The sequence below is a fragment of the Corapipo altera genome, unplaced genomic scaffold (assembly GCF_003945725.1).
Source record: "Corapipo altera isolate COAL_440 unplaced genomic scaffold, ASM394572v1 317, whole genome shotgun sequence".
NCBI classification, from domain to species: Eukaryota; Metazoa; Chordata; class Aves; order Passeriformes; family Pipridae; genus Corapipo; species Corapipo altera.
Window position 1 is genome coordinate 618,438 of NW_020884989.1, and position 13,658 is coordinate 632,095.

The window sequence follows — 13,658 nt, forward strand, 5'->3', positions numbered from 1 at the left end:
CACGTGTGCTTTTGGTATATGCTAAGTCACAAGTGTTTGAACTAGAGCTAGCGGAAGCTTTAACATCAAAATGTGTCTTCCCTGGCAAAATTTGCAGGATCTGCTGTGTTTCAAGAAATCATATTGATTTTGATGAACTTTTCAGAAATAATAAGTAAAAACAAGTGAAGTTGTGTGCCTTGCCATGGACATTTCAGCTGATTATTCCAGAGGCAAGGAAAAGAAGGGTGAGGAACCCCATTTTTTTGTGGGGTGCACAGTGCCTCAGCTGGAGCCCAGCGTTAGACCCTCTTCATTTAGGGCTTTTGCTTTTTCCCCTCTGTTCCTGTGTTACCTGCAAGCAGTAAAAGAGTAATTTAAGCATGGAGGAGGGGGCATCCATGGCCCTGGGATCCAGACTGGAGGCAGCATGAGTAGTCCTTGCTGTGCTGCACAGCTGTCCTGGGCTTTTTCCTGAATCCAGCCAAGGCTGGACTGCAGAGCTCTGTAGAACAGGGAGGGCAGGAGGGTGCAGCCACCCTTTCAGCAGCAGCAGGGCTTAAGCATATTTTTCATACCAGTTTCAGGGCTGGGCATGCAGTGAAGGAAGACAAACACAGTGGCCAGACAGCCAAAACCAGAGCCTCAATGTCATGGATTCATGGTGATGGTCGTTTTTGGTTTATACTACCGGTGCAGAAAGACAAGCACCCAGTCACAGCTGGCATTTTAAATATGCATCAAAACACAGAAATGAAAGCTTTCTGAAGTAATTAATTATCAAAAAAAAAAAAGAAATCTTATTTTCCTTCTCACTGATTACTAGTTCCATATGGGGTTAAACGAGCCTGCTCTGAAGGGACAAGAAACACTGCAGAGCACCAAATAACCCAGGCATTTTTAAATATGGCTTAGACATATAGATTATATTGAGTCAGTAAATCAAAGTCATAGTTCATGGTGAGTAAAAGTAAATCAAAGTTTGGACTTGATGGTCTTGGAGGTCTTTTCCCACCTTGATGATTTTATGATTCTATTATATGTAGATGTGATGCTAAGCAATTAAATCTGTGGGGTTCTCAGTAGTCCCAACTGGTACCTACTTCATTAATGAATTTTAGTTTATTCCTATTTTATTAATTATTTCTATCCTATGACTTGAAAAATATATGCTTTCCCTCATGGCAGAAAGTTGCATAAAGATCTCCATGGCTTCCCAGTTCTACCTCTAGAACCTCAACAAAGCCAGTAACCCAAAACCTTAATTAAGCTGCAACACTAGTTCAAATTATTTTACTAAATGCTGGGACAGTGAAATCTCACCAGGCCATTCTCATATCCCTACACCTCCATGTTCATGTTAATACATGTCCATTTTTATTGCTGTACTTTTTCTCTGCAATGATATATGAAAAAGAAGAAACATAGTAGAGAAAAATAATATATATATATATATATATATGTAAAACAACCTTCTCCCCAGCAGTATTCCCTGCAGTATAAGGTTAAAGAGCTGTAAAAGAGACAGTAGGCATACCTGACTTTTTTTCCCCCTTAGTTAAAAGTGCAGTGCCTTGCAACAGAAAACTGAAGCAGGTTTCTGCTGACTTAGCATTTGCCTCACGAGGAAGAAATCTATCTGGCAATTGTGGCTTTGCATCTCCCGCCCTGTCTCCTGTTGTTTGTATAAGACACCGGTACTTCTACCACAGGCTGCTTCTTACCGCTGTCCTGTCAATGCCAGCTTTCATAGGTAATCCATCTAGCTCAGCAGAGTTCAAATAAGAGACCTTCCTTTCTTTACTTTAATTAATGCTTTACTTCAGTCTCTCCCCGAGGATGTAGCCATGCTGATTTTTCAGAATTCTTGGTTACTTTTCAAGCACAAAAGAAATGGAAAATATCCACTGTTGAGATTCTGGATTTGGAATATCTGCTTTTCTCAGTCTTCTATTCCAATCAGTGTTTTAAATGCCCATGGACATCTCTTTAGCTACAGAACATATTATGCAATAAATTGACTAGCTTGGCAAGGAGAAAAAGACAAATCCAGTCAAATTCATTCTTCCTGCAATCTCTTCTGATGTTCTGCACACACAGTACTGCAGCTATAGCCATTTTATGCACTGATTTATGCTGTCACACCCAACTTATTGCTCAGACCCTTTCAGATGCTGAGCAATCTCACCTCAAGTAATGAACCGTTTCTTGCAGTATAGTTGTTTTTCCTGCACTGTTTGTGCCTGTGGCTTTTGCTGATCTAGGACCGAATGCTGTGGCTTGGTATGATTGAACAGACAGACAGACACCCTCCACATCAGGTCACTGTGACTGCAAAACTGGACGGGGCAGTCCAGAGTTCACCCATCCACCATGACTTTTTGAACAATTCATTAAAAATTTGCATGTGGCAGTGCTGTTAATCAGGCCTGGTGTACACAAGCAAGCTAATAAAATCCATCAAATGACAGATAAGCCAGACAGGCTAAAACCAAATGGTTTAGCAAAGCATGGTTGAGTCAGTAAGAATCAAGAACTGCTACACCTTCAATCAGCACTGTCTGATAATATTTTACTTGCTTTGGGTTTCTGTGTTTTAATGGGGAAACAATGGGGTTTTGTAATCCTTGCTATTTAAATACCTAACACCACATTGTGCTTCTGTAGCTTCTTCCTCAAACTGCCTCGTGTGCAGTTATGCAAGTCTTGCGGCGTCATTCAAAGGGTGTGAGAGTTTCAGTGAAGATTTTATATAAAGGTGACCCTAGAGACTTGTCCCATGCCAAGCAGAGAAGAAAATAAGGGCAGAGGTTTTCATTCACCCTGTCTAACAGCTCATAGTTCAAAGGCACAGCTTTCTCTTTCCAGACCCTTGTGAGTTAGCTTCTATCAAGCTTCCTTCCTCTCTTTCAGTGAAACAGGGCACATCAAATGAGGGCACAAGTTCCCTTGAAACAATGAAAGGCATGTTGTAGGCTTGGTTTTTCTGACATCAGCACAAATCTGCACACAGACCATCTCTTAATTTGCTACACGGTTTGGCTAAAATGCTATGACGATTCTTTCACGGAGTTGAAAATATAGGCCCAGAGAGTGGCCTCCCAGTGACACCTCTGATCTCTAGTCAATCATCCTTTTGCTTCCTGATTACTTTTTTCTTCCTGGCATGACCACCATGCCACACTTCCAGCCTCATTCTGCCATGTCCATGTCAATCCTCAAAGAGCCAACAATAGGCAAAGGAAAGGCAAAGGACCACCACCATCTTCTCTCCCCTGTCCTCTTCCAACAGTGACTGATCTTCTTCTTCCAATACAACTTCCTTCCTTTCTGCAACCAGCATTTCAGTCCCCATACAGGATACTCTTACCCATACTCTTACCTTTTGTAGGTCTGAGTCTTCTGTTTTGTACCAAGTTTCAAACCTATCCAGTTTCAAGTGTTTTCACATCAGAAAGATAAGAAATGGCAGATTATTTGACCCAAGTGGTTAACAAATATCGATGGGGCTTATCCAGGAAGTGACTTATTGTCAATGCAAGAAGGCTGTGCTGGGGTGTAGACTGGACCTTGGGTTTTTGAGGTACTGGTTGAGTCCTACAGGAACTGGCTGGAACTTTTCTAGTACCTACATGTCTTGCTATCTAGATCGCCATCACCATAATGCCTGTGTTCCTCCCAATAACAACACTCCCTCTCTCCCTCTCTCTTTGCCTTTCTTGCCAACCTATAAGTAAAGATGGACTGATAATTTGAAGCGAGGCTTTGTGTGTGTGTGTGTATGTGAGTGTCAATGGAGGGCAGTTGTGTATCAACACCTGTGATAAAGCCTTTGAATGTTACCTCCTCATACACAACCCATCAGCTGTGCTAAGTACATGCTACCTGAACTAGATGTCAGGTCAGTAGGGCTGGGCTAAGGGAATTCTCCCACTGATTTCAGTATCAGTATCCATGCAACTAAGCTGAAAAGAAACAAGCAGCTCCCGCACAGTCCAGCATGTCCTCCCCCTTACAGAAACTGGTGAACCCTATCTAGCCACAAGGTTGGTGTGGTTTAGATGTTGTTCTTATGGAGGGGATTTAATTGAGCTTAAAAAAGCCGAAGTAAAGGCAAAATAACCAGAGCATAGAAGACTTGACACCATCTCTTCAAAGGGTTAGGTGAGGTGCAAACACCAAGTTCATCACACCCATCTAAACTGCTGAGTTAATGCAACCATCTAGTGAAAGGCTAAGGTCACTTCTTTCTCAGTGCTCTTTTGGCACTATTTAAATATTCCATGCTGCTTTTTCTCTTTATTTTTTCTCTCTGTCCAGTATTGTTTAGAGATTTAAAAATTAAATTAATCAGCACCTTGGAGCGTAAGTTCCAAGGTCGCTTTATTGTGAAATTACAGTGTGACTCACAGAGGCTGCAGATCCACCTTTGAGGCTGGACTGGCTTTGTTGTTTTTGTCTGTTGTTTCTTTCCACGCTGGTTTTGCAGCAGGACTTGTAGGCACACAGTGAAATGAGCTGAGAAATGGCAGTGCGTCATCCCGGGTGCGGCTGAAGAGCGATGTCGCAAAGAGAGATGGCAAGATTACAGGGTGGATCTGAGCAGGATCTGGAGGAGGGTGAAGAACAAAACATCCTGCAACAATAAAAATAACCATTTATGTATGTAAATAGGAGACAGAGAGTTCTGCAAAGTCTAATTTACCTACTGGGGAAAAATCAGGGAAAAAAAACCCAAAACGTTTCAAAGCACTGGCTGCAGACACAAAGACTGACAGGTGCATATACAAATAGCTAAAATAAGACAAACTCTCACAATGGTTCCAACACAGCCGGCAGCTGAGTGCTGTTGCAGAATGGCAGCTGTGGGAAGTTAGTGTTGTGTCTACTCAAAGAGTAGCATCACTTGAATTTCTTTAGCCAGAAACAAGTACTTCTGTGAGTAGAAATTATGCTGCCTGGTTTCCTGTGACTCTGCATTTTGTGGTTGATTATCCAAGGCTAATAAGGGGCAATAGCTGAATAAAGCTTTTCCTGTGGTCAGGGCATCCTGTGTGGATTCTCCGGGGTCTAATAATACAGTTCACCTTCCTCTTCTGCCCTTTCTTCAATGAGGCACTAATTTGGATGTCTGTCTTCTGCACAACTGCCAGACCTTCTGAAATCTGTCTGAACTTTTTATCTTTAAGGATTCTCTGGCAAATGTCTGAAGTTGGCCAGCTTACTTCAAAGCTGCTGTGGCAACGTACACACAGATATATCATCAACTAAACCTCATTTGTTTAGGAAGCGAGGATTCATTTTTTAAAAATAAATCACACCTTCCCCAAAGTAGTAACACAAAATCTGCATTCTGACCAGGCCTGCTTTAGAAACCCAGGGCTCAATTCTTGATAGTTGCTTAGTAATTAAGCAAACGGCGTCTTACACCAGAAGCAGCAACCACAGACACAGGTCTTTCTGTGAGGGTTCATCAGTGCAACTGTGGCATGGGAAATATAAAAATATAATGCTCTCTAAAAGAATACAAACGGGAAATACCCCAGGAGCAAAGTGAAGAGGGATAGACCTTTGTGTTTTCGTTTAAACAGGAAAGGTAGATGGAAACCAAAATAAATGAAGCTGTACTTAAAATAAAGATTTCTATATTCTAGGCCAACAAAGGTTGTAACACCTGACCTAAGAATGGGTGGAGATGTTTGGGATAAAGGAAGGGAGGCCTGGAAAATTGTGGAGTTATCTAGATAAGTTTCATGGAATGAAAATAAACAACCAATATCTGCCAAGGGGTACATGGGATAAGTCAAACAAGACAGTCTAGTGGTTTATATATTTTTTGGTGTTCATGAAGAATTGGGTCTGCCAGAACAACAGGCTATCGTGGAAGTGGGCTTTTTTTAGCTTCTACTCATGTACCTGTTTACCTGACCTTTGAGGTTACTGGCAGAAGGTCCCACGGACTGAAGCTGGTCTTTCTGTGCTGTTTGCACCCTCAGCAGAACGAAATGAGGAGCTGCTCAGCTCAGTGCTGGCAGTTGGCTCTGAGACATTGACGTGAGATGTTTCCCTGCATACTTGCCACCTGGCAATGTTGCTTTGGGAATACAACATCATTTTAGAATTGAGGCCAATTCCAAATCTGTTACAACTCATCCCAAAAACAGTCAGTTAATGGGAGCCTGTTCATCAAAGCCCTCTTGTTGTTTAAGAGACACAAACTGCTAGTTTGTGCTAATATGAATGTGAAAGTAATTTCAGGAAGAATACCATGATAGATGACAATTATTACTCCTCAGAGACTTGAAAAATAGTGGTGTAGATGTATTTCTGGGCATATGTGTTTAGGAGTACTTTAGGTGACTCCAAAAGCTTATCCTAAAGGTATAGTTCTGCAAACTGTTGACCATTCTGGCTTCACTCCAGCAAAGCACTTAAATATTTGATGAACTCAGCAAGACTCTTCACATGCTTCAAGCTAACACATCCATAAGCACGTTGTTGGACCAGGCTCAGAGGCGCACTAGAGCCACACCTTTCACAAGAGAAATCTCCCTGAGCTAGTTGCAGTCTCTGTGGCTGGTGTGGCCATTTGCTTCCTCCACAGACAACTACCAACAGGCTTTATCAACACTGGTATTGTCTGGCCTTGATGAAGGGAAAAAAGTTTCAGTGGATTTAGCATTTTACCTCAGTGAAGTTTCTCTAACAGGACAAGCAAGGTGAGAGGGAGGCAGTTTTGCATGCAATGCTGTGGAGAAAAGATTTCCCTTCCTAAAATCAGCAGTCTCTGGACAGCAATAAATCTACATGATAAAAAATAAAGCTATTCCTAAAATAAACAATTCAGGCTTCGAACCATACAATAGGCAATTAGTTTGAATAATTGAGTGTAACCCTAGGCAGAGAGAAACTACAAGACCAGATGTGCATACAAAGCTAAACATAGGCTTTACAGAATCTAATCAAATCAGTCCACCATCTGGGATGAGAAGAAAAATTGTCTGACAGACCTGGTCAATATGAGGAAATGGCACAAATTTCTGGATAACAAGCTTAAGCTAAATCAGTATATCACATGAGTCAGAAATGGAAGCATCCATAAAATGGATTGCGCTAGTTCAACTAAATCACATCTGATTTTGCTAAATTAATACCATTTTCTCCTACAAACTAGACCTTAGGTGACCTATCACAAATAACAAGCTAGAAATATTCAGAAACAAGTACATGCAGGTAGAACAGCTCATGGCAGACTAAGGTTCATATACACTCTTCTATCCATACAAAATAAATCTTCCCCCATCAAATGAGTCTTTTCCAAACAGTTGGTGTTAAAGCCCTGCAATCGGTTGTTTATAAGTCAGAACTGTAGTGAGTGGATCCTGCTTCATTAGAGCTACCTAGAAAGCCAGGAGCTGCAGCAAAGGCTGGAAATAGAGGAAATGGTCTGCATGGTGACAAATCCCAGAGCTCAGCGTTGGGTCACTGCTACAGGAGTGTTCAGTGGGGCTGAGCTAAGCACTCTGGTGGTTTGGAAACCCTGGGCTGGGATACTGTGTTTGCATGGCCACAGTAGCTCTGGCCCCAAATGTGGTTGATTTTGTGGTGTCAGCTGGAAAATACCACAACACCACGCAGAGACCCTGGGAATGTCCTTCTTCACCTCCTGTGTTCCACTGGGCTTCGATGGTTCTTGATTGGCCGTGCTTAGGTTCACAGTTTAGCGTGGGATGAGGGCTGCATGTCAAGGAGAGGAAACCTGGATGTCTTGTGGGGCTTCCAGAACCAAAACACCCATTGTACAGTGGTTCCAATAGCAGGGGATGGGGCTCAACCATGCAGTGTCTCTTCCATCCTCTGCTCCTGCTATGACACCTTGGGCTGTCCTGTGGGCACAGCTTCATAGCTTTCTGCACTTGAGTGAGGCAAACAGGAAGCTAAAGTCAATCCAGCTTAACCAAAAGCAGAACCTGCTGTTGCTCCATGACATTTTGATTAGTAACACAAATTGAGCTGTCTTCTCTCCCTCCTCCATTTCGTGCTGCATCCCTGGTACCAGCAGCCCAGACATGTAGCAGACAACTGCACGAAAGCTGTTGAACTGCACCTCAGCCATGTTGATCAGTCCATGCAGGACTGCTCCAGGGAGGGAGAGAGCAGAGCCTTAAGGAGGTGACAGCAACTTTATTTGATTTATGGGGTATAGCTTTTGATACAAAGCTTCACTGACTTAGCAACATTTGAGCATGTTTGTGGGTTTACAGATTTACTCCAGTGCTCCAGCAGGCCATCCTCCCCTTCTGATATTCCTCTGGAAATAGTTCATGTCAGTGTGTTGTGCACATAATTGATACTGGCTTTCCCAGCCTCCAGAAATCATAATAAAAAGATAGACAAAACCTGGGGGGAGGGATTTTTCTGGCCTAAAGTGAGAGGATTTGGGGAAGACCATGTGACTGCTCCAACCGAGTTTTCCACACATGCATTTTGTTTATGGTCTCTGTGTGCAAAACATGTCAGAAAAAAAAGCTCTCGGGGAAGTTAGGAATCTGTCCAGCATGTGGCAAATCCCCAGCATGACCCAACCCTCCTCCTCCATACTGCTGCCATTCCTAGGATCCTTCTACACAAGGCATTTCTGCAGCAGGAAAAAACCAAGGTAAAAAGAAGTATTTAAGGAACACCTGCTTTCACAAATAGAGGCTCTAAAGGATCCTCAAACAGCACATAGGTGTTGAAAGCCAACATGGTGCTCAAGGTGAAGGGCAGGGACACCTTGTGTCTCATGGGTTGAGTGACTTCATGGCTTACTGTGACTCACTAGAGCTGGTTGCAGGGCATTCTCTTTGTCTAACAGTCCTGCATGTCACCATGGAGTCCAGCACACTTTCCCAGAGGGACAGAGGGCGTGCCAGGGTGGTGAGGCGATGTCAGAACGAACACACTTTTCAACACTCCTTCAGCTCACCTCACAGTCCCAGTAACAGCAGTGTAATATTTTAAACTGCTTTTGCAAGTCTCCTTTCTACAGAGCAGTTGAAAGGATATAAAAGCATTTTAACAATTTTATAGATCATCTCCAGAGCACTATTGTGGTGTGGGAGAACAGAAGTTTTGTTGCCGTTTGCCTATGGACAGCTGCCAAACTCACCTGTCTCCACTGAGCCTTCTAGGGCCATATCACATCTCTCTGGAAACTCTGCAGCAATCTCTGGATGGCTTCTCACTTTACTCATCTTAAAAACATGTTGCTCAAATTAACCCTTTGTCAGCACACTTTCCTGGGTGTGTTACTCCAAACAGGCAACTCCTTCTGTTTGGGCTTAAGGAAAGTCATAGCTGCTAAATGGGTTTTGGAGAAACCAGGACCCTCCTATGAAAAAAACTTCACCCATGTGATTCTAACCCCCTGCAAGTCATGTCCTAATCACAGTTAAGCAGCCTCCAAATTTGACCCTTTTTTAATACTCTCCCGTTTAACAAGGTGCTTAAGAATTTGTCTTTCTCACTCAAGTTTTACTAGTCTAGTTGCATGTTTGCAAGTAGGGTATACTTTAGAATGTCTGAAGCCAGAAAGTGGTGGTTTGAGCCTGTGTATAAAATACAAAGCCAATTAGAAGAGATCTGCCACTGATCACATTTTTTTATGGCTTGCTTAATTTTGCAGAGTCGTGCTTCTAATCTCAAAAATTATCATTAAAACCCTCACATGTGTATGGTTGACAGAGAAGAACTCAGAAGCTTTATTTGTTGACATACAGGAAATATTTGCCTATCCTCATGCGGAAGGTGTGACAGAAGTGTAATGTAATCTACTCCCTTATGTACGAATTTCTCATTTTCCATCCCTACAAACGAATATTTACATTCCCCACCCTCCTCTTCTCCTGGAAAGAAAAGTGCATAAAATTATTCCCCATCACATTCTTTCACTGACTTGGTAAAATACAGAGATATACAGAAAGTTTAAATTATATGGAATATGCAGGCATAGCTTATCTAAGATCAAGCCTGCAGATCGAAATCAACAAAGCATCACAAAAGAATGCCCCAAAGATCTTTTGTCTACCTGATCCCATTTCCCTGCCTACACCTCTTTTTACCCTATTGCAAAATATTAGTTCTACTTTAGTTTCTGCTCTGCAGCAACATTTCTGCTTAAGAAAGATTCTGTTGAGTCACTACCAGCATCAGCCAAACAGGCTTTTCAAGAATGGAGGGGAAAATAAAGGCTGTGGTTTTTAAATTAATTCCATGCTGCTTAACTCTTAAACCACTAGTGACTTCCAGACTTCCAACCAAGTTAATGCTGAGCAGAATATGTAGCTGTTGTATGAATATGTAGCCCGAGACAAGAGCACTGTCAGTGATTCTGGGAGTGATAGACTGCTCAGGCAGTACCAGCCACACACCTGAAAACACTGGGGCAGAAATCCCCTCTTGCTGCTTGAAAGCACTACCTCACACACACCCACACCAAATCAGAGGCAGGGAATGGGGCTTTTCTACTAGAAGACAGCAGTCATAAAAGTAGAAATGGAAAAGAGACCAGCACATCTCTCCCTCTGTGATGTAGGAGGCACACTCCAGTCCTCCTTCCCCCAGCAGGTTGTATATAGGAGAGGATAGCGGTTGCCAAAAAGATAGAACTTGAGTAAGTTCCTGGTACCCTGAGGTTTGAGAGGCCCTCAGGGGAGCTGACACTTGGAGTGAGAAAAGACAGAGGAGGCAAAAGTAGATAAGGTGATTTTCTTTGCCTTGGTTTTTGAAGCAATCTCAGCCTGCTAAGCTTTCAGTTCCTGCTGCCAATGGCTATTTCCAAAGTTATCTTTGAATGGAAAAAGGCTGGAATCCTTCTCTCTCTCATTCTCTCTGTCTCCTTTTTTAATGAAAGCTCAGTTTAGATCTGATATCGCTCTAAAAGGTTTGCTATCAAAGTTTATTAGACCCACTGGGACAGATCACAGTTTGCAGAGGCTCATAGTTTCATGGCAGATAACTGTAAAGTGAACCGTTCAATGTTCTTCAAAATGCTCATTTTTCTAGGGCTCATCTATAACACAAAGCTGCACTGTATTCAAGCATCATTAGAAGAGATCCCAGTTGATTATATGATGCTGGTCACAGTTTTGTCTTTGGAGCAAAGTAAGGCAGCCAGCAGCCCCCAGCCCGTCCCACTGGATGATGCTAAGGCAAGTGGGATGCCATTTGCAGTGAAGGCAAGCCCCACCAGCCCTACCAGCACAACAGGATAACGCCTGCTGTGTGCTCCTAGCAAAGGTCAGAACTTTAAAAAAGCAGTAGGAAGTATGAGAGCAGTGTCCCTTTAAAAATCCAGACTTGCCTTTCCCTGCTTAATAATAATAACAGCTAGGAAAGACTCCTCTACCTAGGGACTATGCCTGAGAAATTTCAGCTGGAAGGCAAAGAAATGAGAGGAGGGATTACCACCTCAAGCTTCCTATAGAGTGGTTGTTCCTTTTTTTTCTTTTTTAATGAAGTCATTGGTATTATTATGTGGTTTTTAGTAGGCTATCCTCCTCAAAATGCATGGGAACAAACACCATATCTGGTAGGATCTCTGACTGTAACATGTATCACAGCGGCATCTATTTACAATGTGAAGGGAGGGGAGCTGTTTCATTTCCCAAGACAGTAATGGAAAGCATGATGTCCTACAACTAAGGGTGATGAAGACTGAGAGAGGTACTGGGAAAAAACATTCACGGTAAACTGAAGCGTGAAAGAGAGTTTCAGGGCAGATATTTGCATAATGCATCATCAACAACCCTGGGAAAAGGCTGAGAGACAAAATGGTTGATTCAAGTGGTCAATTCCTTGAGCCAGCAAAGTCCTGTCCTTCTGCTGCCACTTCACATGGCTTTACACCTTTCCCTGTGACTTCGTAGTGTCATTTGGTCTAGAGCAGAAAGCTAGACTAAACTCAGAGGAGCTGCTGGTACTCAGATGCCCATGCTCCCTGCCAGGTTTTATCCATCCAGAGCTTTTGGCCTATGAATGTCTCTCACCAGAAGCATGTGCAACCATTTGATAGCTCGTCTGCTTTCTGATTCCTTAACAGGTCATGCAGATGGACCAGAAGCTAGATGACATCCTGAACACACTCCAGGCTCAGCTGGGGGATCAGCCACAGGCACAGGTGCCAGGGCCAGCAACCCCACCTGTCAGACATCTACAGACAACCTCAGATTCCCCCCCAGTAAACCGGAAAATTTGAAAGCTGGTGCAGAGCCACATGTCACCCTCTCATTCTTTTACATCCAGTTATTTTTAAGTCTTGGTGTCTTCGGCTATGTCATCAGTGAAATGAAATATTCTGCTGTAGTAGATTAAATTAAAAAACAAACAAAAAAAAAACCAAACGAAACCAAAAAAAAAAAAAAAAGCAAAGAAACAGCAAGAAGCCAGTCACAACCTTAGGAGAGCATGAAGTTTTGCACCTGTTTTATTAGCCATCGTTAGCTAACCTCTGCCAGCCCACAGCAGTCCCATCCAGATAGGCTGAGCACACAAGCACAGGGCACCGCTGTCGAGGTAGGCATCCCAGGGAGGGTTAGGATGACCCATTTGTGGGTATGGAAGGGGAAAAGAACTGTTCTTTTGGCATTTAATCACTAAGTTTAATGCTCACAGCATGCCTGAAAGGGGGAAAAGAGCCAGCATTTGAACATGAAACAAATGGAAATCAGTGAACGGGAAAATTAAACAGCATGTTTTGACTTCTACCAAGCAGTGAGGATCATAAGAAGGGCAGATTTATATGCTAGTGTGAATGACAAAGTAAAGACAACAGGCTACTGATTAAAAATATGGAAGTGTACACAGGCTGGTTGACATATGAAAGACTGAAGCAGACTTCAGCTAATTAAAGCAAAGGGTTGCAAATGAGATGAGATGCGTGTTGAAACAGACAGGCAAGAGAGATAGTATCTGCGTAGGCTTACTGCACAAGAACTCTGTAATAGCTATCAGCTATGCTGATGACTGTTATGCAAAATGTTCTCAAGCTTTTACCTTTATTCAGCAGAGGTTGTTGACTTCAGTTGCCTTAATTTTAACATAAGAAACCTGTATGGTAATTGGCTGTGAACTATCTGTAGAGCTGGGTTCAAGCCACTGAGTAGCAGGGTGCTGCAGGAGGGCTGCAGCTGTGATTGAGTGGCAGGGTTTTTAAAGAAAACAGAAATGCACAGCCTGTTGATGAAAGTTAATCGCTGTTTAAATAAACTGCTATATATTATTTTAAATGAGAGATTTATTTTTTTGCCTTGTAATCTGGTTGTAAATCGAGTGCATATGGTGGCTGATGTACTGTTGTTGAAGAATACGTGGTCCAGGTAGCTCAGCTCGCAAACTGCAGGTTGAGATGCAGCTCCAGCTCTGGGTGGGAGGCCGCGAACTGCCAACCTTTGGGATAACAAGATGGGTAACGCCAGCCAGAGGGATGGACACGGAGATGGGGGCAGGAGCCAGAGACTCCGGAGGAAAAGCGAGACCTGAGTGCAGGTAGACTGTGAGGGTGCAAAAGCCATAGGGTTCTTTTGTTGTGGGTCCTCCTCGGAGGCACCAGCTCGGGCTGTTTCTGTGTTAATGTGCCCTGAATAAATGGCCTTATGGAACCAGTCATCTGCTGTGGGAAACCCCGGGGTAGAACCGGT

General features: G+C 43.0%; 1 protein-coding gene and 1 long non-coding RNA gene across 3 annotated transcripts in view; one reads left to right on the forward strand and one right to left on the reverse strand.

Annotated features, from left to right (window-relative positions):
• The window catches only part of LOC113958181 (potassium voltage-gated channel subfamily KQT member 1-like), a 469,971-nt gene extending 456,728 nt beyond the window's left edge, over positions 1 to 13,243 (forward strand). For both annotated transcript variants that reach the window (XM_027666288.1, XM_027666289.1), the window contains one exon: positions 12,062 to 13,243. In XM_027666288.1, coding sequence (XP_027522089.1) covers positions 12,062 to 12,217 — 156 coding nt within the window. In that variant the 3' untranslated portion in view covers positions 12,218 to 13,243. The remainder of the gene's footprint in view (positions 1 to 12,061) is intronic.
• Positions 4,409 to 8,782, reverse strand: LOC113958182. The gene is made up of 3 exons (XR_003531429.1): positions 8,726 to 8,782; positions 7,643 to 7,894; positions 4,409 to 4,615 (listed from the first exon to the last, which is right to left on the reverse strand). It is a non-coding gene; the product is annotated as an uncharacterized LOC113958182 (long non-coding RNA).
• Positions 13,244 to 13,658: the final 415 nt, after the last annotated feature.